The sequence below is a fragment of the Heptranchias perlo genome, chromosome 10 (genome assembly GCF_035084215.1).
Source record: "Heptranchias perlo isolate sHepPer1 chromosome 10, sHepPer1.hap1, whole genome shotgun sequence".
NCBI lineage: Eukaryota > Metazoa > Chordata > Chondrichthyes > Hexanchiformes > Hexanchidae > Heptranchias > Heptranchias perlo.
In genome coordinates, this window is record NC_090334.1 from 79,873,560 (window position 1) to 79,895,784 (window position 22,225).

At 44.4% G+C, this 22,225-nt stretch overlaps 1 protein-coding gene across 1 annotated transcript; it reads right to left on the reverse strand.

Annotated features, from left to right (window-relative positions):
* Positions 1–1,077: 1,077 nt before the first annotated feature.
* On the reverse strand, positions 1,078–12,331 carry LOC137326794 (olfactomedin-4-like). The gene is made up of 5 exons (XM_067992189.1): positions 12,233–12,331; positions 7,097–7,255; positions 6,009–6,221; positions 2,909–3,068; positions 1,078–1,877 (listed from the first exon to the last, which is right to left on the reverse strand). Exons 1-5 carry the CDS (start codon positions 12,329–12,331, stop codon positions 1,078–1,080), a joined length of 1,431 nt encoding a protein of 476 aa, XP_067848290.1.
* Between the last annotated feature and the right edge of the window lie 9,894 nt (positions 12,332–22,225).

The following is a 22,225-nucleotide window of genomic DNA, read 5'->3' on the forward strand; positions in this document are numbered from 1 at the left end:
GAGGGCAGGATCATTTTTTAAAAATTCGTTCATGGGATATGGGCGTCGCTGGTATGGCCAGCATTTGTTGCAAATCCCTAATTGCCCTTGAGAAGGTGGTGGTGAGCTGCCTTCTTGAATCGCTGAAGTCCGTGTGGTGAAGATTCTCCCACAGTGCTATTAGGTATGGAGATCCAGGATTTTGACCCAGCGACAACGAAGGAATGGCGATATATTTCCAAGTCAGGATGGTGTGTGACTTGGAGGGCAACGTGCAGGTGGTGTTGTTCCCATGTGCCTGCTGCCCTTGTCCTTCTAGGTGGTAGAGGTCGCAGGTTTGGGAGGTGCTGTCTTGATGTCAAGGGCAGTCAATCTCACCTCACCTCTGGAATTCAGCTCTTTTGTCCATGTTTGGACCAAGGCTGTAATGAGGTCTGAAGCCGAGTGGTCTTGGCGGAACCAAAACTGAGCATCGGTGAGCAGATTATTGGTGAGTAAGTGCCGCTTGGAAGGTATCGTCGACAATGCTATCATCACTTTTCTGATGATTGAGAGTAGACCTGTCCTGTCCACAAAATCATGGCCCAAGTTCTAACAGTTGCTTTATTGATGGTGACAATTCATTGAAAACTTCAATGACTTATGCCCGCACATCAAAAGGCACAGGAGTAAGGAGTAAAATTGACTTTTTGTTTAAGAAAAGGTTTTTGGTGGTCCAGTTTACATTTAAACATTTTACAGACAGACTTCTCAAAAACTGGCTATCTAGTCCAAAACCGAACATTTGGCAACACTGCATGGGTCTATATTACTTGAGTTATCTGCACAGAGAATGGCACCCACAACAATTGCAGAGAAACCTGCAATCCCTGGTCCATCAGACTCTGGGAACTTGAGATGGCAGGGAATTGGTGTTGCCAACTCTGCCAGCTAGGGTGCAATTGATAGAAGTTGAAAAGATGGAAAATTTAAGTCTTGAAAGAAGGGGTTCTTGTGGTACTGATTATCCATATATATCATTATTGAAGTGGGGGGGCAAAGATGCATCAAGGCTCTTGTGGACATGCTTAATTGAAATGATCGAATCTGAATTTGCCATTAAGGCTTTTTAGGTTTGAAAACCATGTTATAGAAAACCATGTAGCCATCATTGAACATGTACAGTTTGTGATCTGAAGGATTATAGTGGAGACTTATGATGTTTTCATATTTCTTTTCAAAAGGGATGCTGATAAAACTCTCCTTTCCTGTCTTAGTATCAAAGGTATAAAATATCTCTTCTGTTTGAGTTGTCATTGTCCGTGTCACATAGAGGACCCCGCATGCCATGAAGGCGTTGCTGGCCGCCCCTTTGAACTGATTGGTCTCCCACGTGTCCTCCACAATGAAGGAGTTGTCATTGATTTTACTCACTACTATGTTCCCCCTGCTTTTCTCAGTGGCGTAGATCACCCACAGGCCCTTTTCATCGACAGAAAAGTCGAGGTTTTGGTAGTTAGAAGAGCTGTATGAGAATCTATCTCCAGTGACTGCACCTTCTAAGGCAATGGACTGATACTGGCTTGGGGATGATGCATTTGCTCTCATGATTAACTTGTTACTAGAATAGTCATTATAGTATAAATAATTTTTAAACATCACCACACCAGATCCATAACCTGCAGCAGATAATGTAGATGCCTGAAATTGGTCACTGAGAACAAGGTGTGTGTAGTCTGAGTAAAGTCGATATTGGTTCATTGTTGGAAATGAATTCTGTGAAGTGACCCAATACATGTTCTTTCTGCCTGGGACTGGATAGGGGTCTTTCCCCCATGCTCCAAATGCATATCCATAGTAGTTCTTCTGCACGATAAATGGTTTGCTCAGGTTTGCAATTCCTTCATGTTCGCAAGATCCTGGTAGAAGGAAGGAACAAAAGATAGGATACTTGTAGTCTGATAGACAATCCTTCTCTCACCTCTAACCTCCAATCTCTTTCTAGTTATAGTTTTTTTTGACTCTATCTTATGATCATTGCTGTTCTGAACCTTCCGCTCTTTCTTTCCTTCTAAGCATCAAGAATAGCATGCTACACGTCCTTCTTCCTGAATCCTGACTGTGTTGAAACAAGATTCATCGCACAGTTTCCTACTCAACTCTTTCTTTCCTAAGACCTGAAAACTGTAGAACCCCTTCCCTCACTCAGTCTTCCCTGCTTCCTAAATTTGTAGGATTTAAAACCCTCCTTCTGTTTGCCTGGGATTGACTGAGACCTAGACCCCACAGGTGAAGGACAATACCCCTAATAGTATGTGGCAAAGACTTCTCCTTGTCTGTATTGTTGAGCTCAGTGCAGCACCAGACGGCATATTTATTTATAAGAAAGATTGATAATGGGTGGCTGAGGCTGATAGTGCCCCCCCCACCCCCACCACCTCTATGAAGGTGTATATTTTAAAAAGGATATCGAGGCACTGCAAAAAAGATTTACAAGGATGGTACCAGAACCTATCAGGAAAGACTGAAAGGGCTGTGGCTCTTTTCTCTCGAAAAGGGAAGGTTGAGGGGTGACCTGATAGAGATCTTTAAGATTATGAAAGGGTTTGATAGGTTAGACGTAGAGAAAATGTTTCCACTTGTGGGGAGTCCAAAACTAGGAGCCATAAATATAAGATAGTCACTAATTAATCCAATAGGGAATTCAGGAGAAACTTCTTTACCCAAAGTGTGGTTAGAATATGGAACTCGCTACCACAAGGAGCAGTTGAGGCAAATAGTATAGATGCATCTAAGAGGAAGCTAGATAAACACATGACGGAGAAAGGAATAGAAGGTTAGGCTGATAGAGTTAGAAGAAGAGGGGTGGAAGGAGGTTCATATGGAGCATGGACCAGTTAGGCCGAATGGCCTGTTTTTTCGTTGTACACTCTATTTAAGATGTCATTACCAAAATCGATGTCTGGCATATCTCCACCCTGGGTCCCATTGTGAAGTTTCTGACATTCCTCCAGACGCTGCTGCAGTCGCTTAATTTCACGGCGCATAAGGAGCACGTTGTTCTTATTGTAGTGTTCCAGCTGGTTAACGATGGCGGTCATGTTTTGAATCTGAAGGTACATTGTAGTTAGTAACATTGTATCAACAACAACTTGCATTTATATAACGCCTTTAATATAGTAAAACATCCCTAGGAGTTTCACAGAAGCGATTATCAAACAAAATTTGACACCGAGCCACATCAGGAGATATTAGGACAGGTAAGCAAAAGCTTGGTCAAAGAGGTAGATTTTAAGGATTGCCTTAAAGGAGGAGAGAGAGGTAGAGAGGCTTAGGGATTGAATTCCAGAGCTTAGGACCTAGGCAGCTGAAGGCACAGCAGCCAATGGTGGAGCGATTAAAATTGGGGATACACAAGAGGCCAGAATTGGAGGAGCGCAGAGATTTCTGAGGGTTGTAGGGCTGGAGGAGGTAATAGAAATAGGGCGAGGCTAAGGAGGGATTTGAAAACAAGGATGAGAATTTTAAAATCAAGGCCTTCCCAGACCAGGAGCCAATGTAGGTCAGCAAGCAGAAGGATGATGGGTGAACAGGACTTGGTGCAAGTTAGGATACTGGCAGCAGAGTTTTGGATGAGCTCAAGTTTATGAAGGGTGGAAGATGGGAGGCTAGCCAGGGAAGCATTGGAATAGTCTAGAGGTAGCAAAGGCATGGATGAGGGTTTCAGCAGCAGATGAGCTGAGGTAAGTTCGGAGGTGGAAGTGGGCGGTCTTGGTGATTGAGCACATATGTGGTTGGAAGCTCATCTCAGGGTCAAATAGGACTCCAAGGTTGTTAATGGTCTGGCTCAGCCTCAGACAGTGGCCAGGGAGAGGGATGGAGTCGGTGGCCTTGGAATGGAGTTTGTGGCAGGGACTTCTCAATATTTAATTGGAGAAAATTTTTGCTCATCCAGTCAGTCAAGCGGTATGACAAATGAGAGACAGTGGAGGTGATGGTGATGTAGAGCTGGGCGTCGTTAGCGTACATATGGAATCTAACGTTGTGATTTTGGATGATGTCGTCGAGGAGCAGCATGTAGATGATAAATAGGAGGGGACCAAGGATAGATCATTGGGGGACTCCAGCGGTAACGGAGCGGGAATGGGAAGAGAAGCCATTGCAGGTGATTCGCTGGCTACGATTGGATAGACAAGAATGGAACCAGGCGAGTGTAGTCCCACCCAGCTGGACGACGGAGGAGAGGCGTGAGAGGAGGATGGTGTAGTCAACCGTGTCAAAGGCTGCGGAGAGGTCGAAAGATGAGGAGGGACAGTTTACCACCGTCATATAGGACGTCATTTGTGACTGATAAGGGCCGTTTCAGTACTATGGCAGGGGCGTAAATCTGATTGGAGGGATTCAGACATGGAGATGGGCACGGATTTGGGAGACGACAACACGTTCAAGGACTTTGGAGAGGAAAGAGAGGTTGGAGATGGGGCAGTAGTTTGCAAGGACAAAGGGGTCAGGGGTGGGTTTTTTGAGGAGTGGGGAGATGACGGCAGATTTGAAGGGGAGGAGGACAGTACCTGAGGAGAGGGAACCTTTAATAATATCAGCTAACATGGGGGCCATTCAAAGTCATTTATGTTTCTGTATGTTCTTTTCTGCTCCCCTTTCTGTGCTATAAGGTTGTCACCTTTAACACAAGCTGTAGCAGGGGATAGAGGACAGGATAGAGATGAAGCAAAGTGTTGGGAATGTGGCTGGAGTTTTGATATTTATTTTGCTGATGATAAAAACCAATTGAAAGTCTTAATAACTAATAGCGCCACACCACGAGACAGAGAAGGAAGAGGAAAATACAAAGTTCTGTTTTTTAAAAAAAAACTTTTGGTGTCCAGTCCACACTTTAGGAATTTCTGAACAGCCCACTCCAAAATCAGATTGTCCAGTCCAAAGCCAGACAGATGGGAAATTGCACCAACCCAAATGGTGTAGGTCAAACAGGAGATCTGTCACAGGTCTGTACCAGCAAGGCTGTTAAGTAGTCAGCTAGGGGTGTGTAAGGTTGACTGGGAAAGTGATGGCCTCTGGTTTGCCCTCCCATGCTTCACATTGGCAAATGGCAAGACTGCATGCCAAACCTACGCCTAACGTAACTCCTTCCTGCACAACTGAGATTGGGACCTCAGTATACCATCAGCAGTCGGCCTCTTAGAATCATATAGCACAGAAGGATCATAGAATCTTACAGCATTGAAGGAGGCCATTCGGCCCATCGTGCCTGTGCCAGCACTTTGAAAGAGCTGTCCAATTTAGTCCCACACCCTAGCTTTTTCCCCATAACCCTTCGAATTAGTCCTCTTCAAGTACATGTCGAATTACCTTTTGAAAGTTCCTATGGAATCTGATTCCACCACCCTTTCAGGTAGTGCGTTCCTGATCTTAACAACCCTCTGTCTGTAAAAGATTTCTCCTCATTTCCCCTCCAGTTCTTTTGCCAATTATTTTCAATCTATGATCTCTGGTTACATGACCCGCTTGGCACTGGAAACAGTTTCTCCATATTTACTCTATCAAAACCCCAGATAATTAAATCTCCCCATAACCACCTCTGCTCTAAGGAGAACAATCCCAGCTTCTCTAGTCTCTCCACATAACTGAAGTCCCTTATCCCTTTACCATCTCTGGTAAACTTCCTCTGTGCCCTCCCCAAGGCCTTGACATCTTTCCTAAAGTGTGGTGCCCAGAATTGGACACACTACTCCAGCTGAGGCCTAACCAATGATATATAAAGGTTTAGCATAACTTCCTTGCTTTTGTACTCTATGGCTTTGTTTATAAAGCCAAGGATCCCGCTTGCTTTTTTTAACAGCCTTATCAACTTGACTTGCCACCTTCAAAGATTTGTGTACGATCTTGTGCCATATCATGGCTTGGTGAGGTGGTCCCAACACTCCATGATGTCAAACTGCCAAACAAAAATATCATCTCATATATATAAAAAAAGAGAATATTCACTCATTGCTGCATTAACTTATATCTCAATAGTGTCACACAATCACCTCTTCAAACAGCATGTCGAACACGTGGGTGTCTCCCTGAACCGATTGCATCAGCTCAGTGATGAGGCGTTCCATCTCTTTCAGTTCCACACGCAGAAGCTCAAAGTCAAGTTTGGTGAACGTGTCTTCATTATTCTCCATCGCCTCGAGCCGCTTGGTCAGATTCACCAGTTTCTGTCCGTACTGAACAAGCATGCTCTCGTACACTTCAAGCTGTCAGGGTTCAGGATAGTTAGTTAACAGAGAACCTTATTAAGTCAAGGAAGCACAAATATCTGAATGTTTTAATTTTAATAGAACAAATCCTTTCCCAACAGTATATGCTGTGTGTGAGTGAAATGCGCAACGACTGCACCCTTCTACAAACCAGTGTCAGTTGGTGAGAGAGGAGGGTGGTTTCTAAGCTCTAATTAAGGTTGCAACACAGGTGGTCCTCTTTACACAGTGGTCAATGCAACAGTGTAGCTGCCATTTTTTCTGGGAGTCCAAACCTGGACCCTGAGGTGAGCCTCATATCCATTGCTCAGAGTATCTGTCGGGAGCTTGGTGGTAAGGAGGTCAGAGCCAGGGAAATTCCCGGCATAGGAATTCCCTCTTTCTGTCCCCACCCCCCTCCGATGTCATGGGCTATGTTAGGGGTGGACATAGGTTCTGCCTCCAAACAGGCCCCAGCGGAAACTGGCAGCGTAGGCCGTGACCTGGCGTATCTGGGTCCTGGCCAATATTTTACCTCCTCCACTGCACTCCCGGCAGACTTACACTGGGAATTCAGGGCCCAAATGTCTAATCAGCAACAAATGGCCACTGTTGGACAAGTTGGTACCCAAACCAATAGCCACACTGCAATTGTGAGGCCAAACATCTTTGTCTATGGGATGTTTAGCTTTGGTTGCCTTGGGGCAACCTCACTGTACATTTTCCTCCATTCACTGATGTCAGGGAGGGTATAAAATGGGTTTCCTTACTTTATACTTATGACAACTTTTATGTTATCATTAGCAAAGGAGGGAGTGTACACTCCAATAGAGTAAGAATACATGAAGAAAATCAACACGTTAAGACTTATCAGCACAAATCCCATGCTTCACCGTTGTGATTTCAGTTTCCACTTTCTGAGAGAGGTTTTGGTAGGTCTGTTGCAAATTTCCGACTTCATCAGCTGGGAATGTTGTATCTGGTAGGAAGACTTTACACACGCACTGTCCGTGCACATCAACATCCCCCGTCACATTGGTTTGCTGCATGGGCTGAGGAGTTCATATGTTTTAAAAAAAAAGGAAACAGTCAGAACTAGATTCGCATGAGGTTACCCAATGAGAGACAAATGTCCTTTGTGATTTTCAAGTTAAACACAACTGCCAACAATCCAAAATATTAAAAGATCATTTTTAGATATACTTTTTAAATTTATATTTTTCTTTGCTTGTGCTGAACATTTTTAATAATGTTGAATGTGCTAGATGTTTAAAGTGTAGCCTTGGCTCAGTTGGTAGCACCTTGGCTTAGAAAGCTGTGATTTCAACCATAATGGAGCATGGCACTCTAGTACAGACTGAGGGGTGCTGCATTATCAGAGATGAGACCATGTCTGTCTGTTCTGTTTCAGGTGGATGTCAGAGGTCCTATGGCATTATTCATTGAAGAGCCGGAATACTCTTGGATCGCTGGTTAGAGCAGGAAGTACTCTTGGATCGCTGGTTAGAGCAGGGAGTACTCTTGGATCGCTGGTTAGAGCAGGGAGTACTCTTGGATCGCTGGTTAGAGCAGGGAGTACTCTTGGATCGCTGGTTAGAGCAGGGAGTACTCTTGGATCGCTGGTTAGAGCAGGGAGTACTCTTGGATCGCTGGTTAGAGCAGGGAGTACTCTTGGATCGCTGGTTAGAGCAGGGAGTACTCTTGGATCGCTGGTTAGAGCAGGGAGTACTCTTGGATCGCTGGTTAGAGCAGGGAGTACTCTTGGATCGCTGGTTAGAGCAGGAAGTACTCTTGGATCGCTGGTTAGAGCAGGGAGTACTCTTGGATCGCTGGCTGGAGCCGGGCGCGCTCGCGGGTGCCTGGCTGGAGCCGGGCGCGCTCGCGAGTGCCTGGCTGGCTGCTAAATGACAACAGGCATTCATCGTATGGGAAGCGCTTTGAGATATCTCTGATGGATATTAGGATGTTTTAGAAAATGTGAGTCTTTGTGTGTTCCAGTGCTACTCCATCTTCTGTAACATTGGTTATGGGTGGAAAGAACAGGAGCTGATGAGCGAGCATGCGCAGAGCAGGTGGAGAGGGTCGGTTGTGAAGCATGTGTGTGACTAGGCCGAATTTGAACGGCAGCAGAAATATTGGAAATTTGGAGAGGGAAGCGAAAGACTACATTGTAAGAACAGAAAAATAAATTTTAAAAAGTTAAAGCTTTGGTAACTCACCAAAATGGCAAGTGTGGAAAGTGCCCATGGTTGGACATGTGCGACTGGGCCTGACGGTAAGGCAAAAAAAAGGGAACAGAGGCCAGGGAAGAAATTGAGTTGCAGGCAGAGAGAGAAAGGTGAGTCAAGATTTAGCTAGGCCTCTGGAAAGAAACAATAGTTTGGGAATGAGGAATACCATGAAGATTGAGTAGAAAGGACCTATACACTCTGGAGTTTAGAATGTTAGTGTTAAGAGGGATTTAGAATTATAGAAAGGTTACAGCACGGAAGGAGACTGTTCGGCCCATCGAGTCAGTGCCGACTCCATGCAAGAGCAATCCAGCTAGTCCCATTCCCCCGCCTTATCCCCGTAGCCCTGCAAGTTTTTTCCTTTCAAGTACTTATCCAATTCCCTTTTGAAGGCCATGATTGAATTTGCCTCCACCACCCCCTCTGGCAGTGCATTCCAGATCCTAACCACTTGCTGCATAAAAAAAAGTTTTTCCTCATGTCACCTTTGGTTCTTTTGCCAATCGCTTTAAATCTATGCCCTCTGGTTCTTGACCCTTCTGCCAATGGGAACAGTTTCTCCCTATCTGTTCTGTCTTGACCCTTCATGATTTTAAATACCTCTATGAAATCTCTCAACCTTGTCTGTTCCGAGAACAACACCAGCTTCTCAAGTCTATCCATGTAACTAAAGTCCCTCATCTCTGAAATCATCCTTGTAAATCTTTTCTGCAACCTCTCTAAGGCCGTCACATCTATCCTAAAGTGTGGTGCCCAGAACTGGACACAATATACCCAGTTTGGGTGTTCTTGTATACGAAACACAGAAAGTTAACATGCAGGTACAGCAATCAATTCGGAAGGCAAATGGTATGTTGGCCTTTATTGCAAGAGGGTTGGAGTACAAGAATAAGGAAGTCTTGGAAATCTTGCTGCAATTGTACAGGGCTTTGGTGAGACCACACCTGGAGTACTGTGTACAGTTTTGGTCTCCCTACCTAAGGAAGGATATTCTTGCCTCAGAGATAGTGCAACGAAGGTTCACTAGATTGATTCCTGGGATGAGAGGGTTGTCCTATGAGGAAGGATTGAGTAGAAAAGGCCTATACTGTCAAATTTAGAAGAATGAGAGGCAACCTCATTGAAACATATAAGATTCTAAGAGGGCTTGACAGGGTAGATGCTGAGAGGATGTTTCTCCTGGCAGGAGAGTCTAGAACTAGGGGTTGGACATTTAGGACTGAGATGGGGAGGAATTTCTTCACTCAGAGGGTCAGGAATCTTTGGAATTCTCTACCCCAGAGTGCTGTGGATGCTCAGTCGTTGAGTATATTCAAGGCTAATTTTTTCCTCATGTCGCCTTTGGTTCTTTTGCCAATTACCTTAAATCTGTGACCTCTGGTTCTTGACCCTTCTGCCAATAGGAACAGCTTCTCTCTATCTACTCTGTCGAGACTGCTCATGATTTTGAACACCTCTATCAAATCTCCTCTCAACCTTCTCTACTCTAAGGAGAACAACCCCAGCTTCTCCATTCGATCCATGTAATTGAAGTCCCTCATCCCTGGAACCATTCCAGTAAATCTTTTCTGCATCCTCTCCAAGGCCTTCACATCCTTCCTAAAGTGCAGTGCCCAGAATTGGACACAATACTCCAGTTGTGGCTGAACCAGTGTTTTATAAAGGTTCATCATAACTTCCTTGCTTTTGTACTCTATGCCTCTATTTATAAAGCCCAGGATCCCGTATGCTTTTTTAACCCGCTTTCTCAACCTGTCCTGCCACCTTCAGTGATTTTTGTGTACATATACCCCCAGGTCTCTCAATCCTGCACCCCCTTTAGAATTGTACCCTTTAGTTTATATTGCCTCTCCCCGTTCTTCCTACCAAAATGTATCACTTCGCACTTCTCTCCGTTAAATTTCACCTGCCATGTGTATGCCCATTCCGCCAGCCTGTCTATGTCCTCTTGAATTCTATCACTATCCTCCTCACTGTTCGCTACACTTCCAAGTTTTGTGTCATATGCAAATTTTGAAATTCTGCCCTGTACATCCAAGTCATTAATATATATCAAGAAAAGCAATGGTCCGAGTACCGACACCTGTGGTACGTCACTGTATACCTTCCTCCAGTCTGAAAAACAGCTGTTCACCACTACTCTCCGTTTCCTGTCACATAGCCAATTTCGTATCCATGCTGCCACTGCCCTTTTTATTCCATGAGCTTCAACTTTGCTGACAAGTCTATTATGTGGCACTTTATCAAACTCCTTTTGGAGGTACATATACACCACATCAACTGCATTGCCCTCATCAAAAAAACTCAATCAGGTTAGTTAAACACGATTTGCCTTTAACAATGCTGGCTTTCCTTAATTAATCCACACTTGTCCAAGTGACTGTTACTTTTGTCCCGGATTATCTTTTCTAAAAGTTTCCCCACTACTGAGGTTAAACTGACTGGCCTGTAGTTGCTGGGTTTACCCTTACACCCTTTTTTAAACAAGGGTGTAACATTCGCAATTCGCTAGTCCTCTGGCACCACCCCCGAATCTAAGGAGGATTGGAAGATTATGGCCAGTACCTCCGCAATTTCCACCCTTATTCCCCTCAGCAACTAGGATGCGTCCCATCCAGACCTGCTGACTTATGTACTTTAAGTACAGCCAGCCTTTCTAGTACCTCCTCTTCATCAATTTTTAGCCCATCCAGTATCTCAACTACCTTCTCTTTTTACTGTGACTTTGGCACCACCCTCTTCCTTGGTAAAGACAGAGGCAAAGTACTCATTTAGTGCCTTAGCGATCCCCTCTGCCTCCATGCGTAGGTCATCTTTTTGGACCGTAATCGGCCCCATCCCTCCTCTTACTCCCGTTTACTATTTATATGCCTTCAGAAGACTTTTGGATTCCCTTTTATGTTAGTTGCCAGTCTATTCTCATACTCTCTCTTTGCCCCTCTTATTTCCTTTTTCACTTCCCCTCTGAACTTTCTATATTCAGCCTGGTTCTCACTTGTACTATCAACCTGACATCTGTCAAACGCCCCCCTTTTTCTACTTCATCTTACTCTCTATCTCTTTCATCATCCAGGGAGCTCTGGCTTTGGTTGCTCTACCTTTCCTCCTCGTGGGAATACGCCTAGATTGTACCCAAACCATCTCCTTCTTAAAGGCCGCTCATTGTTCGATTACATTTTTGCCTGCCAATCTTTGATTCCAATTTACCCAGGCCAGATCTGTTCTCAACCTACTGAAAGTGGCCCTCCTCCAATTGAGTATTTTTACTCTAGATTGCCTTTTCCATAACTAATCTAAACCTTATGATACTATGATCACTGTTCCCTAAATGTTCCTCTACCAACACTTACGCCACTTGGCCCACTTCATGCCCCAGAACCAGATCGAGCAATGCCTCCTTCCTGTTGGTCTGGAAATGTACTGATCAAGAAAGTTCTCCTGAACACACTTCAGAAATTCTTCCCCCTCTCTGCCCTTTACACTATTACTATCCCATCCTATATTAGGATAATTGAAGTCCCCATTATCACTACTCTATGACTTTTGCACCTCTCTGTAATTTCCCTGCAGATTTGCTCCTCTTTATCCTTCTCACTAGTTAGTGGCTGATATAATACACCCAGTATTGTAATGGTACCTCTATTGTTTCTTAATTCTAACCAAATAGATTCTGATCTTGACCCCTCCAGGACAACCTCTCCAGCACTGCAATATTCTCCTTAATCAATACTGTCACCCACCTCCTTTCTTTCCTTCCCTATCTTTCCTGTACACTTTGTATCCTGGCATATTTAGTACCCAATTCTGCCCTTTTTTGAGCCAGGACTCCGTTATCGCCATGACCACATATTCCCATGTGGCTATTTGCGCCTGCAGCTCACCAACCATATTTACCATGCTTACACGTGCACTGTAAACCTATCATAGACCTTCTTGTATTCTCTCTTAGTCTGATCCCACGTAATACCATACTGTTTATTACTCTAGTGCTATCTGTCTCTCCCAATCCTTTGTGCACCTTGCTTCTTCTTTCCAATGCTACATCCTGGTGCCCACCCCCCTGCCAAATTAGTTTAAACCCTCCCCTACAGCACTAGTGAACCTCCCAGCTGGTCCCAGCTCTGTTGAGGTGCAACCCATCTGGCCTGTACAGGTCCCACCTCCCCCTGAACTGGTCCCAATACCCCAGGAATCTAAAGCCCTCCCTCCTGCACCATCTCTCCAGCCATGCATTCATCTGCTCTATCCTCCCAATTCTATATTCACTAGCGCATGGCACCAGGAGTAATCCGGTGATTACTACCTTTGAGGTCCTGCTCCTTAAAATCTGCCTGCAGGATCTCATCCCCCTTTCTACCTATGCCATTGGAACTGATATGGACCACGGCCTCTGGCTGTTCACCCTCCCTTCTCAGAATTCTGCAGCCGCTCAGTGACATCCTGGACCCTGGCACCAGGGAGGCAACGTACCATCCTGGAATCACGTCTGCGGCCATAGAAACGCCTGTCTGTTCCCCTAACTATTGAATCCGCTATCACTATTGCTTTCCCATTCTTCCTCCTCCCCCCTTGTACGCTGAGCCACCCTTGGTGCCGTGGATTTGACTCTGGCTGTACTCCCCAGAGGAACCATCGCCCTCACCAGTATTCAGAACTGAAGATCGGTTAGAGAGCGAGATGCACTCAGGGGATTCCTGCACTACCTGCTGATCCTCCTTGTCTGTCTAGCGGTCACCCAGGCCCTCTCAGCCTGCACTCTCTTAAGCTACGGGGTGACCACCTCCTGAAACATGCTATCCACATAGCTCTCAGCCTCACGGATGCACTGCAGTGACACCAGCTGCTGCTGCAGCTCTGAAACCCAGAGCTCGAGCTCCTCCAGCTGATGACACTTCCTGTACCTGTGGTTGTCCAGGAAACTGGAGTCCTGGAGTTCCCACATGGTACTGTACGTGCATTTGACGGGACTGAGGTGCCTTGCCATGCCTCAACTTATTAGATTACTAACTAAACTAAATAACAAGTGAGTTAGGCCTTCGAGCCTTGTCCTTTATTTGCTTCCCTCTGCCGTTCCGGTTCTCCATTAGTTCCACTTGTAAAACCTGTCTAGAACTTATGCAGAGAATGCAAGAGAAAACCTATTGGCTTATATCTATGATACCTATTGCATCTGTGAAAAGCCTTACGATATTTTTCTACGTTAAAGGCGCTATATAGATGCAAATTGCTATTGTTGAAAGCTCAGTTTTTATCACTCCAGCTTCCAACCTCATCCTCTCAGAACTTTCTCTCAGGATGGATGCATGGGATAGAGTCCATGATGTACATGGTCTGTGGAAGGAGCAGGCTTGACAGGCTGAATGGCCAATTATTGTTTGGTTCATTGCTATTGGCCTGAGGAAGCTATCTGAGATGAAAGCAATAAATACGGTCACCTTTATCACCAACAGAGTTTGGAATTGCAATTGGGAAAATTTGTTTGCAGTGATTTGTTGGCTATGCATTTGTCTAGGACTTCTGTTTAGGAATCTATATAGGAATGTCTCAGTTTAAGGACCCAACAATGACACTGTAGAGTCACTGGAAGTGAGTATCCTTTGTTCATCCGTGTAGTGAAGGTGCTCCCACAGTGCTGTTAGGTAGGGAGTTCCAGGATTTTGATCAGCGATGATGAAGGAACGGCAAAATATGTCCAAGTCAGGGTGGTGTGTAACTTGGAGGTGATAGTGTTCCCATGCGCTTGCTATCCTTGTCCTTCAAGGTTTTGGAGGTACTATTGAAGTAGCCTTGGCGAGTTGCTGCAGTGCATGCTGTGGATTGTACACACTACAGCCATGGTGCGCCGGTGATGGAGGGAGTGAATGGATGGGCTGCCAATCAGGCAGACTGCTTTGTCCTGGATGACGTCAAGCTTCTTGAGTATTGTTGCAGCTGCACCCATCCTGGCAAGTGAAGAGTATTCCATCACACTCCTGATTTGTGCCTTGTAGACGGTGGAGAGGCTTTGGAGAGAGATACTTTGAGATATGGTTCCATTGTTCCCCTATAGTACCTCAGTCAAATTGCCATTCTTCAAGTGTTGGTCTAGACGAGGAATGTTGGAGACTACTTTATTCTGGTGGGCATTTCAACTGAGCTAGTTTCTGTCATCACCAATGAGCATGCTCCTGGGCTTTCCAGATGGGGCCACTGGATAGATACCCAGCTGTTTTTTCTTTCCATGGAGCAATGAGGTAAACTGTAGCACCTGAACCATGGCCCAACACAAATAGATCGTGGTGCTTTCGGTCTATGTAGCTCAGTTTCACACCGGGCAGTGCACTTACCAGCTGAGCCATGGGAGTGTCTAGGAATACATCTTAAAGTAAGGGGATGTGTCAGCACATTGAGCTACATGGTTTGAGATATGACCTTTCCATAACTGAAATCGTTGATTAAAAAACAACATATGGCAGACAGCAGCGGTTTTCCCCTGAGAATTCTCCGCTTGGAAGTGACAGTCCGAACCGTATTTATCACAAGTAAGTCAATAGCTGAGATGGAGTATGTTTGTGTTTCTGCGCAATATCAGTCATTAATCATCAGTAAGACCAGAAGACCAGTCCCTTTTTCAGTCAATGGTGTGTTTTCTGTCCCAATTTTCTCAGTACGTTTTGTGACTAAATGACGCACTTAGTGTGTGGATCAAAGGGGAAGGTTGCCAGATAAAAGCAGCAATTTGCCAAACGTAATGAAGGACAGAAGAAAGAGGAATCTGCAAGAACATAAGAATCTATCGGCCACGATTTACTTTGTGTGCTATGTGTACTCAAATCATTGTGTTTGGAAAGGAAGTGCTTACGATTTTACTGCATGTAGAACAGCGAAAATCTTCCCCCATTAACCAAGGTAACCCCATTCAGCCCACGCCTTTCAATAGATCAGGTATAATCTGCACTGTCATGGACGCCCCATTATACTTAATCTCCTGAAGCAGGTGTACCAGAGAGAAACGTTTAAAGAAAGCTCTGTGGAGTTTCTCTGTGAATCCAGAAGGTAATGTAGTAAAACTCCAGAACATCAAACTAGCATTACAACCCTGATCAGCTATGGACTCTTTCCTGGTTCCAACCACACAAGAACCAATACATCCCATAGACCAGGGGTCTCCAAACTGCCATCCATGAGCCACATGTAGCCCCCAAGCTCTGGTAATCCAACCCTCAAATCCCAGGAAACTCATACTATCATAGCAGGTACAGAACAGGAGGAGGCCATTCGGTCCATCGTGCCTGTGCTGGCTCTTTGAAAGAGCTATCCAATTAGTCCCACTCCCCTGCTCTTTCCCCATAGCCCTGTAAAATTTTTCCCTTCAATTATTAGTGGTATAAACTGGGCGACATGGACATGTTGGGCCGAAGGGCCTGTTTCCATGTTGTAACTTCTATGATTCTATTTATCCAGTTCCCTTTTGAAAGTTATTATTGAATCTGCTTCCACCATTCTTTCAGACAGTGCATTCCAGATTATTACAACATGCTGCGTAAAAAAATCTTTCCTCATGTCGCCTCTGGCTCTTTTGTCAATCACCTTAAATCTGTGTCCTCTGGTTACCGACCCTTCTGCCACTGGAAACAGTTTCTTCTTATTTACTTTGTCAAAACTGTTCATAATTTTGAACACCTCTATCAAATCTCCCCTTAGCCTTCTCTGTTATAGAAGGAGAACAATCCCAGCTTCTCCCGTCTCTCCACATAACTGAAGTCCCTCATCCCTGGCGCCATTCTAGTAAATCCCTTCTGCACCCTCTCCAAGCCCTTGATGTCCTCCCTAAAGTGTAGTGCCCAGAATTGAACACAATACTCTAGCTGAGGCCTAACCATTGTTTTATAAAGGTTTAGCATAACTTCCTTGCTTTTATACCCAATGCCTCTATTTATAAAGCCCAGGATTCCATATGCTTTTTTAACAGCCATCTCAACTTGTCCTGCCATCTTCAAAGATTTGTGTATTGTACCCCCAGGTCTCTCTGTTCCTGCACCCCCCTTCAAAATCGTAACATTTAGTTTATATTGCTTCTCCTCATTCTCCCTACCAAAATGTATCACTCATACTTCTCTGTGTTAAATTTCATCTGCCACGTGTCTGCCCATTTCACCAGTCTGTCTATGTCCGCCACGTTGTTTACTACATTTCCGAGTTTCGTGTCATCTGCAAACTTTGAAATTATACCCTCTATACTCAAGTCCAGGTCATTAATCTATATCAAAAAGAGCAGTGGTCCTAGTACTGACCCCTGGGGAACACCCCTGTATACTTCCCTCCAGTCTGAAAAACAGCTGTTCATCACTACTACCTGCTTTCTGTCCCCTCGCCAATTTTGTAACCATGCTGCCACTGTCCCTTTAATCCCACGGGCTTTAATTTTGCTAACAGGTCTATTATGTGGTACTTAATCAAATGCCTTTTGAAAGTCTGCATACACATCGACCGCACTACCGTCATCAACCCTCTCCGTTACTTCATCAAAGAACTCAAATCAAATTAGTCAAACACGATTTTCCTTTAACTAATCTGTGCTGACTTCAATTTATTAGCCCATACTTTTCCAAGCCAATTAATTTTGTCCCAGATTATTGTCTCTAAAAGTTTCCTCACCATCGATGTTCAGCTGACTGGCCTGTAATTGCCGGGTTTATCCCTCTCCCCCTTTTTGAACAGGATGTAACATTTGCAACCCTCCAGTACCATTCCCATATCTAAGGTGGATTGGAAGATTGTGTCCAGAGTCTCTCCAATTTCCACCCTTACTTCCCTCAATAACCTGGGATGCATCCCATCCGGACCGGGTGACTTTTTTTTACTTTGAGTACTGCCAATCTTTTAAGTACCTCCTCTTCATTTTTACCTCCTCCTTTATTGCTACAATGGCAGCATCCTCTTTAGTGAAGATGGATGCGAAGTATTCATTTAGTGCCTCAGCCATGCCCTCTGCCTCCACAAGAAGATCTCCTTTTTTGTCCCTAATCTACTGTATTAAGAACCGTACATTCATCATTAGCCTCCTTTTTCTGTTTCATTTTAATCTCTATATCCTTAGTCATTCAAAAAGGGGGAGAGGGATAAACCCGGCAATTACAGGCCAGTCAGCCGAACATCGATGGTGAGGAAACTTTTAGAGACAATAATCTGGGACAAAATTAATTGGCTTGGAAAAGTATGGGCTAATAAATTGAAGTCAGCACAGATTAGTTAAAGGAAAATCGTGTTTGACTAATTTGATTGAGTTCTTTGATGAAATAACGGAGAGGGTTGATGACGGTAGTGCGGTTGATGTTGTGTATGCGGACTTTCAAAAGGCATTTGATTAAGTACCACATAATAGACCTGTTAGCAAAATTAAAGTCCGTGGGATTAAAGGGACAGTGGCAGCATGGAGCTCTAGTTTTGGATGCCCTTCCTTCCCCCTCATAGGGATGTGTCTACTCTGTACCCCAACTAACTCCTCCTTGAAGGCGTCCCGTTGTTCAATTACAGATTTCTCAGCAATTTTTGATTCCAATCCACCTGGGCAAGATTCCTTTTTAACTCACTGAAATTTGTCCTCCTCTAGTTAAGTATTTTCACCTTTGATTGTCCCTTGTTCTTTCCCATAATGGTTCTAAACCTAATGATATTATGATCACTGTTCCCCAAATGCTCCCCACTGAAAACTGCTCTACCTGCACCACTTCATTTCCCAGAACTGGACCCAGCACTGTTTCCTTCCTGGTTGGGCAGGAAACACAGTGGTCCGGAAAGTTCTCTTGAATACGTTACCAGAATTCCTCTCCCTCTTTGCCTTTTACACTGTTACTGTCCTAGTTTACACTGGGATAATTGAAGTCGCCCATTATCACTACTCTATAGTTCTTGCATCTTTCTGTAATTTGCTTGCAAATGTTCTTCTCTATCTCCTCCCCACCATTTGGTGATCTATAGTATACACCCAGGTAGCGACACAGTTCCTGTATTGTACCTTAATTCTAACTGAATAGATTATGTCTTCGACCCCTCAATTACATCATCCCTTTCCAGTGCTATAATTGTTTCTTTGATCAATACTGCCACCCCTCCACTCCCTCCTTTCTTTCCTTCCCTATCTTTCCTGAATACCCTGTAGCCAGGAATACTAACTACCCAGTCCTCCCCTTCTTTGAGCCAGGTCTCTGTTATTGCCACTATATCATAGATCCATGTGGCGACTTGTGCCTGCAGTTCACCAACCTTATTTCCCACACTACATGCTTTTATGCACATGCACTCCAATCTCATCTTATACTTCCTCGCATTTTCCTCCTGTCTGATCCCTCCTATTTCTGAACTATTCTTTACTCTAGTGCTATTTATCCCTCCCAGTCCACTGTGCACCTTGTTTCTCCTCTCTAATGTTTCATCCCGGTGCCCATCCCCCTGCCAAAATAGTTTAAACCCTCCCCCATGGCACTAGTTAACCTCTCTGCGAGACACTGGTCCCAGCTCTGTTGAGGTGCAACCTGTCCATCTTGAACAGATCCCCCTGCCCCAGGAATCTGAAGCTCTCCCTCCTGCACCATTACTCCAGCCATGCAATAACCTGTCTTATCCTACTATTCCTATACTCACTAGCACATGGACTGGGAGTAATCCAGAGATTACTACCTTTGAGGTCCTCATTGCACTTCTGTTTCTTATTTGCTGGTTTGTTCTTTTTGAATCATGGAATGGATTGTTTTTAGTGTTGTTGTCTCATTGATGGATAAATCCTGAATCATAATACCAAGATCTGTTATTATCAGCAACTTGAGATGTATGGCAATTAATGGGCACAGGGATTTAGACTTTATCGTTGGCCCCAAGGTTCCACGGAATAGAAATATGCGGCACATGAAAACAAAAAGCTTGGACAGTCTGCCATAGAGTAAAGAAAGAAAAGGACGAACCTGTATTTATATAGCACCTTTCACAACCTCAAGGCGTTCCAAAGCACTTCACAGCCAATTAATTACTTTTGAAGCGTAGTCACTGTTGTCAAATAGGGAAACGTGACAGTCAATTTGCGCACAGCAGTGAGGTAAATGACCAGATAATATGTTTTAGTGAGGTTGGTTGAAGGACAAATGTTGGCCACAGCACCGGGAGAACTCCCCTTCTCTTCTTCGAATAATGCCATAGAATCTTTTACATTGACCTGAGAGGGTAGATGGGACCTTAGTTTAACTTCTCATCCAAAAGACTGCAACTCCAACAGTGTAGCACTCCTTCACTACTGCACTGAAATGTCAGCCTAAATTATGTGCTCCAGTCTCTGGAAGTATCCGATCATTTCTGTCTGTTCTAATCGTTGTAATCTTCAACCCTATTTCCGATCAGATATTGATGTTGATGGAAAGCTCATATCAGTATCACCACCTTAGAGGCGGTGCAGTGAAGGCTCATTAGATTAATTCCTGGGTGAGAGGGTTGTCCTCTGAGTAGAATGGGCCTATACTCTCTGGAGTTTAGAAGAATGAGAGGTTATCTCATTGAAACATACAAGATTCTGAGGGGGCTTGACAGGGTAGATGCTGAGAGATTATTTTCCCTGGCTGGACAGTCTGGAACTAGGGGACATAGTCGCAGGATAAGGGGTCAGCCAATTAAGACTGAGATGAGGAGGAATTTCTTCACTTAGAGGGTTGTGAATCTTTGGAATTCTCTACCCCAGAGGGCCATGGATGCTCAGTCGCTGAGTATATTCAAGACTGAGATAGATTTTGGACTTTAGGGGAATCAAGGGATATGGGGATCGGGCAGGAAAGTGGAGTTGACGTTGAAGATCAGCCATGATCTTATTGAATGGCGGAGGGGGCTTAAGGGGCCATATGGTCTACTCCTGCTCCTATTTTGTATGTTCTTATGTAGTAGTGTAGTAAAAGAAGTTCCATGATTGTTCTCTTTGTTCTGGAAGATGCTTGCATGATCGACAGATGCATGTGGCAGTTAGTGTGGCTGAACAGTAACCAGCTCCAAAGCCTTTATTGCTTGTCATTAACTGACAGGTAACAACAATCCAGCTCTTTCTACGAGTTGATCTACTGCCTTTGTCAAGGGCGTGTTCCATGTGTCCCCTGTTCTTCTAATATCTTCATCTACTCGTGTCTTTAGCCTTGAGATCTTCCTCACTCACCTGTAGGTGTGCAGGTGGTGTAACAAACTTATTATAATGTGTTTTATAATTTGCACAACTTAGTCTGAATTCCATTCAGATTTTACAACATAAAACATGTGTTACAGGTGGAGTACTCAATGGTAAACCATTGAATACTGAATTTATCCCTAAATGGGGACAGCTTCAGTCACTTATAAAGGCTTTCTTCATGAACATAAATCCATTTAAATTCAGAAGAAACAGTTTTTTTCCCGTGATATTTCAGTTTGAACAGTTGGTTTTTAAAAGAGACAAGATTGTCTACTTTATGTAGCCAAGAGAGGGGTTGTGATCAAACGGAAAGCTGACTCCTTGATGCCGACTGGGTAAATGGACTGCCCAGTACAGTACTAAGCCACACAGATCAGGAGATCCCACATCGGATCCTTGGTCTGTGCTGAGTTAGTTGATCTGACCTAGGGTTGGTTTAGGGGTGCTACAATTAGCCTCTTCGCTGTCTATCGGCTTGTCCACTGCTGTGTGGGATTGTAAGTCGAGGGGCTGCGTCTGAGGAGAAGACCTGATTGATCCTTTAGAATGGAAACTTGAATTTCACCAAAGACCACACTGAGCTTTGAATGTCACTTTACCTCGTCGGAAATATAGAAGATACACAAGTACTTAACACATACTGAACAGGTACAAGTGAGTTCTGACAGCTGTGAAACAGGCGGAACTGGTCCATCTTTCTCTGATGTGCATTCTATTTTTTTAAAAAGTTCTCATCTTTTTCTGCCCTCGTTTCCTAAAGTTGCTGATTCATACTTGGCTACAAATCCCTCGGCACTGGCAGGTCTCTGGTACCTCACTGCCATTCTTCCTGTGTGAGCCAGAACAGTGAGCATGGATAGGTCTTTCCAGAGTGGGAGGCATCACATCTAGAATCATAGAAGTTTACAACATGGAAACAGGCCCCTCGGCACAAACATGTCCATGTCGCCCAGTTTATACCCCTAAGCTAGTCCCAGTTGCCTGCACTTGGCCCATATCCCTCTATACCCATCTTACCCATTTAGTTGTGTCCTTAGATGATCACCACATAAATGTACTTTCCAGGAGAGGTCACTGGATAGCAATCATGAGCAGGAATCTGGGCTAATTGGCCGTAGGCAAAGCGTCCTCACCAATTGTAGTCTCCCTCCTGCTGTCCTGGCTGAGATCAGCTAACTTAGGTTTACCCAGTCAGCCATTGAAGGAGCAATGTATTATGTTTAAACAACAATAAATTGTGTGATCCCGCGTGTGTGAACCAGCAACTGTAAACTAGCGAGTGAACCAAGGAATGTGAAGCAGCGAGTGTGAACCAGTGAGTGGAAACCAAGGAATGTGAACCAGCGGGTGTAAACCACGGAGGCAGAAAATGTAAACCAGTACGTGGCTACAATGTGACTTGTATGAAAATAAAGAGACTGAAAAGGTGAATTTTTAGCAGATCTATTGAAGCTAGCAGTTCATGTATTGGAACTTACACATTCTACCACACTTGGAGAACAGCTCCAAAATCACATAAGAACTCAGTGTAATGATATATTTGCTCATTTGACAATATCAGATTGGGTGATCGCTTTGCTGAACACCTCCGTTCAGTCTACAAGCATGATCCT

Excerpts from the sequence above, each read along its gene's own strand:
- LOC137326794 (XM_067992189.1), bottom strand. The coding sequence starts at position 12,331 with ATGGTAAATATGGTTGGTGAGCTGCAGGCGCAAATAGCCACATGGGAA. Across the intron at positions 3,069-6,008 it reads TCGACATGCTGTTTGAAGAG|ATTCAAAACATGACCGCCAT; the intron begins GTGATTGTGTGA and ends ATGTACCTTCAG. Across the intron at positions 1,878-2,908 it reads TATGCCAGACATCGATTTTG|GATCTTGCGAACATGAAGGA; the intron begins GTAATGACATCT and ends TCCTTCTACCAG.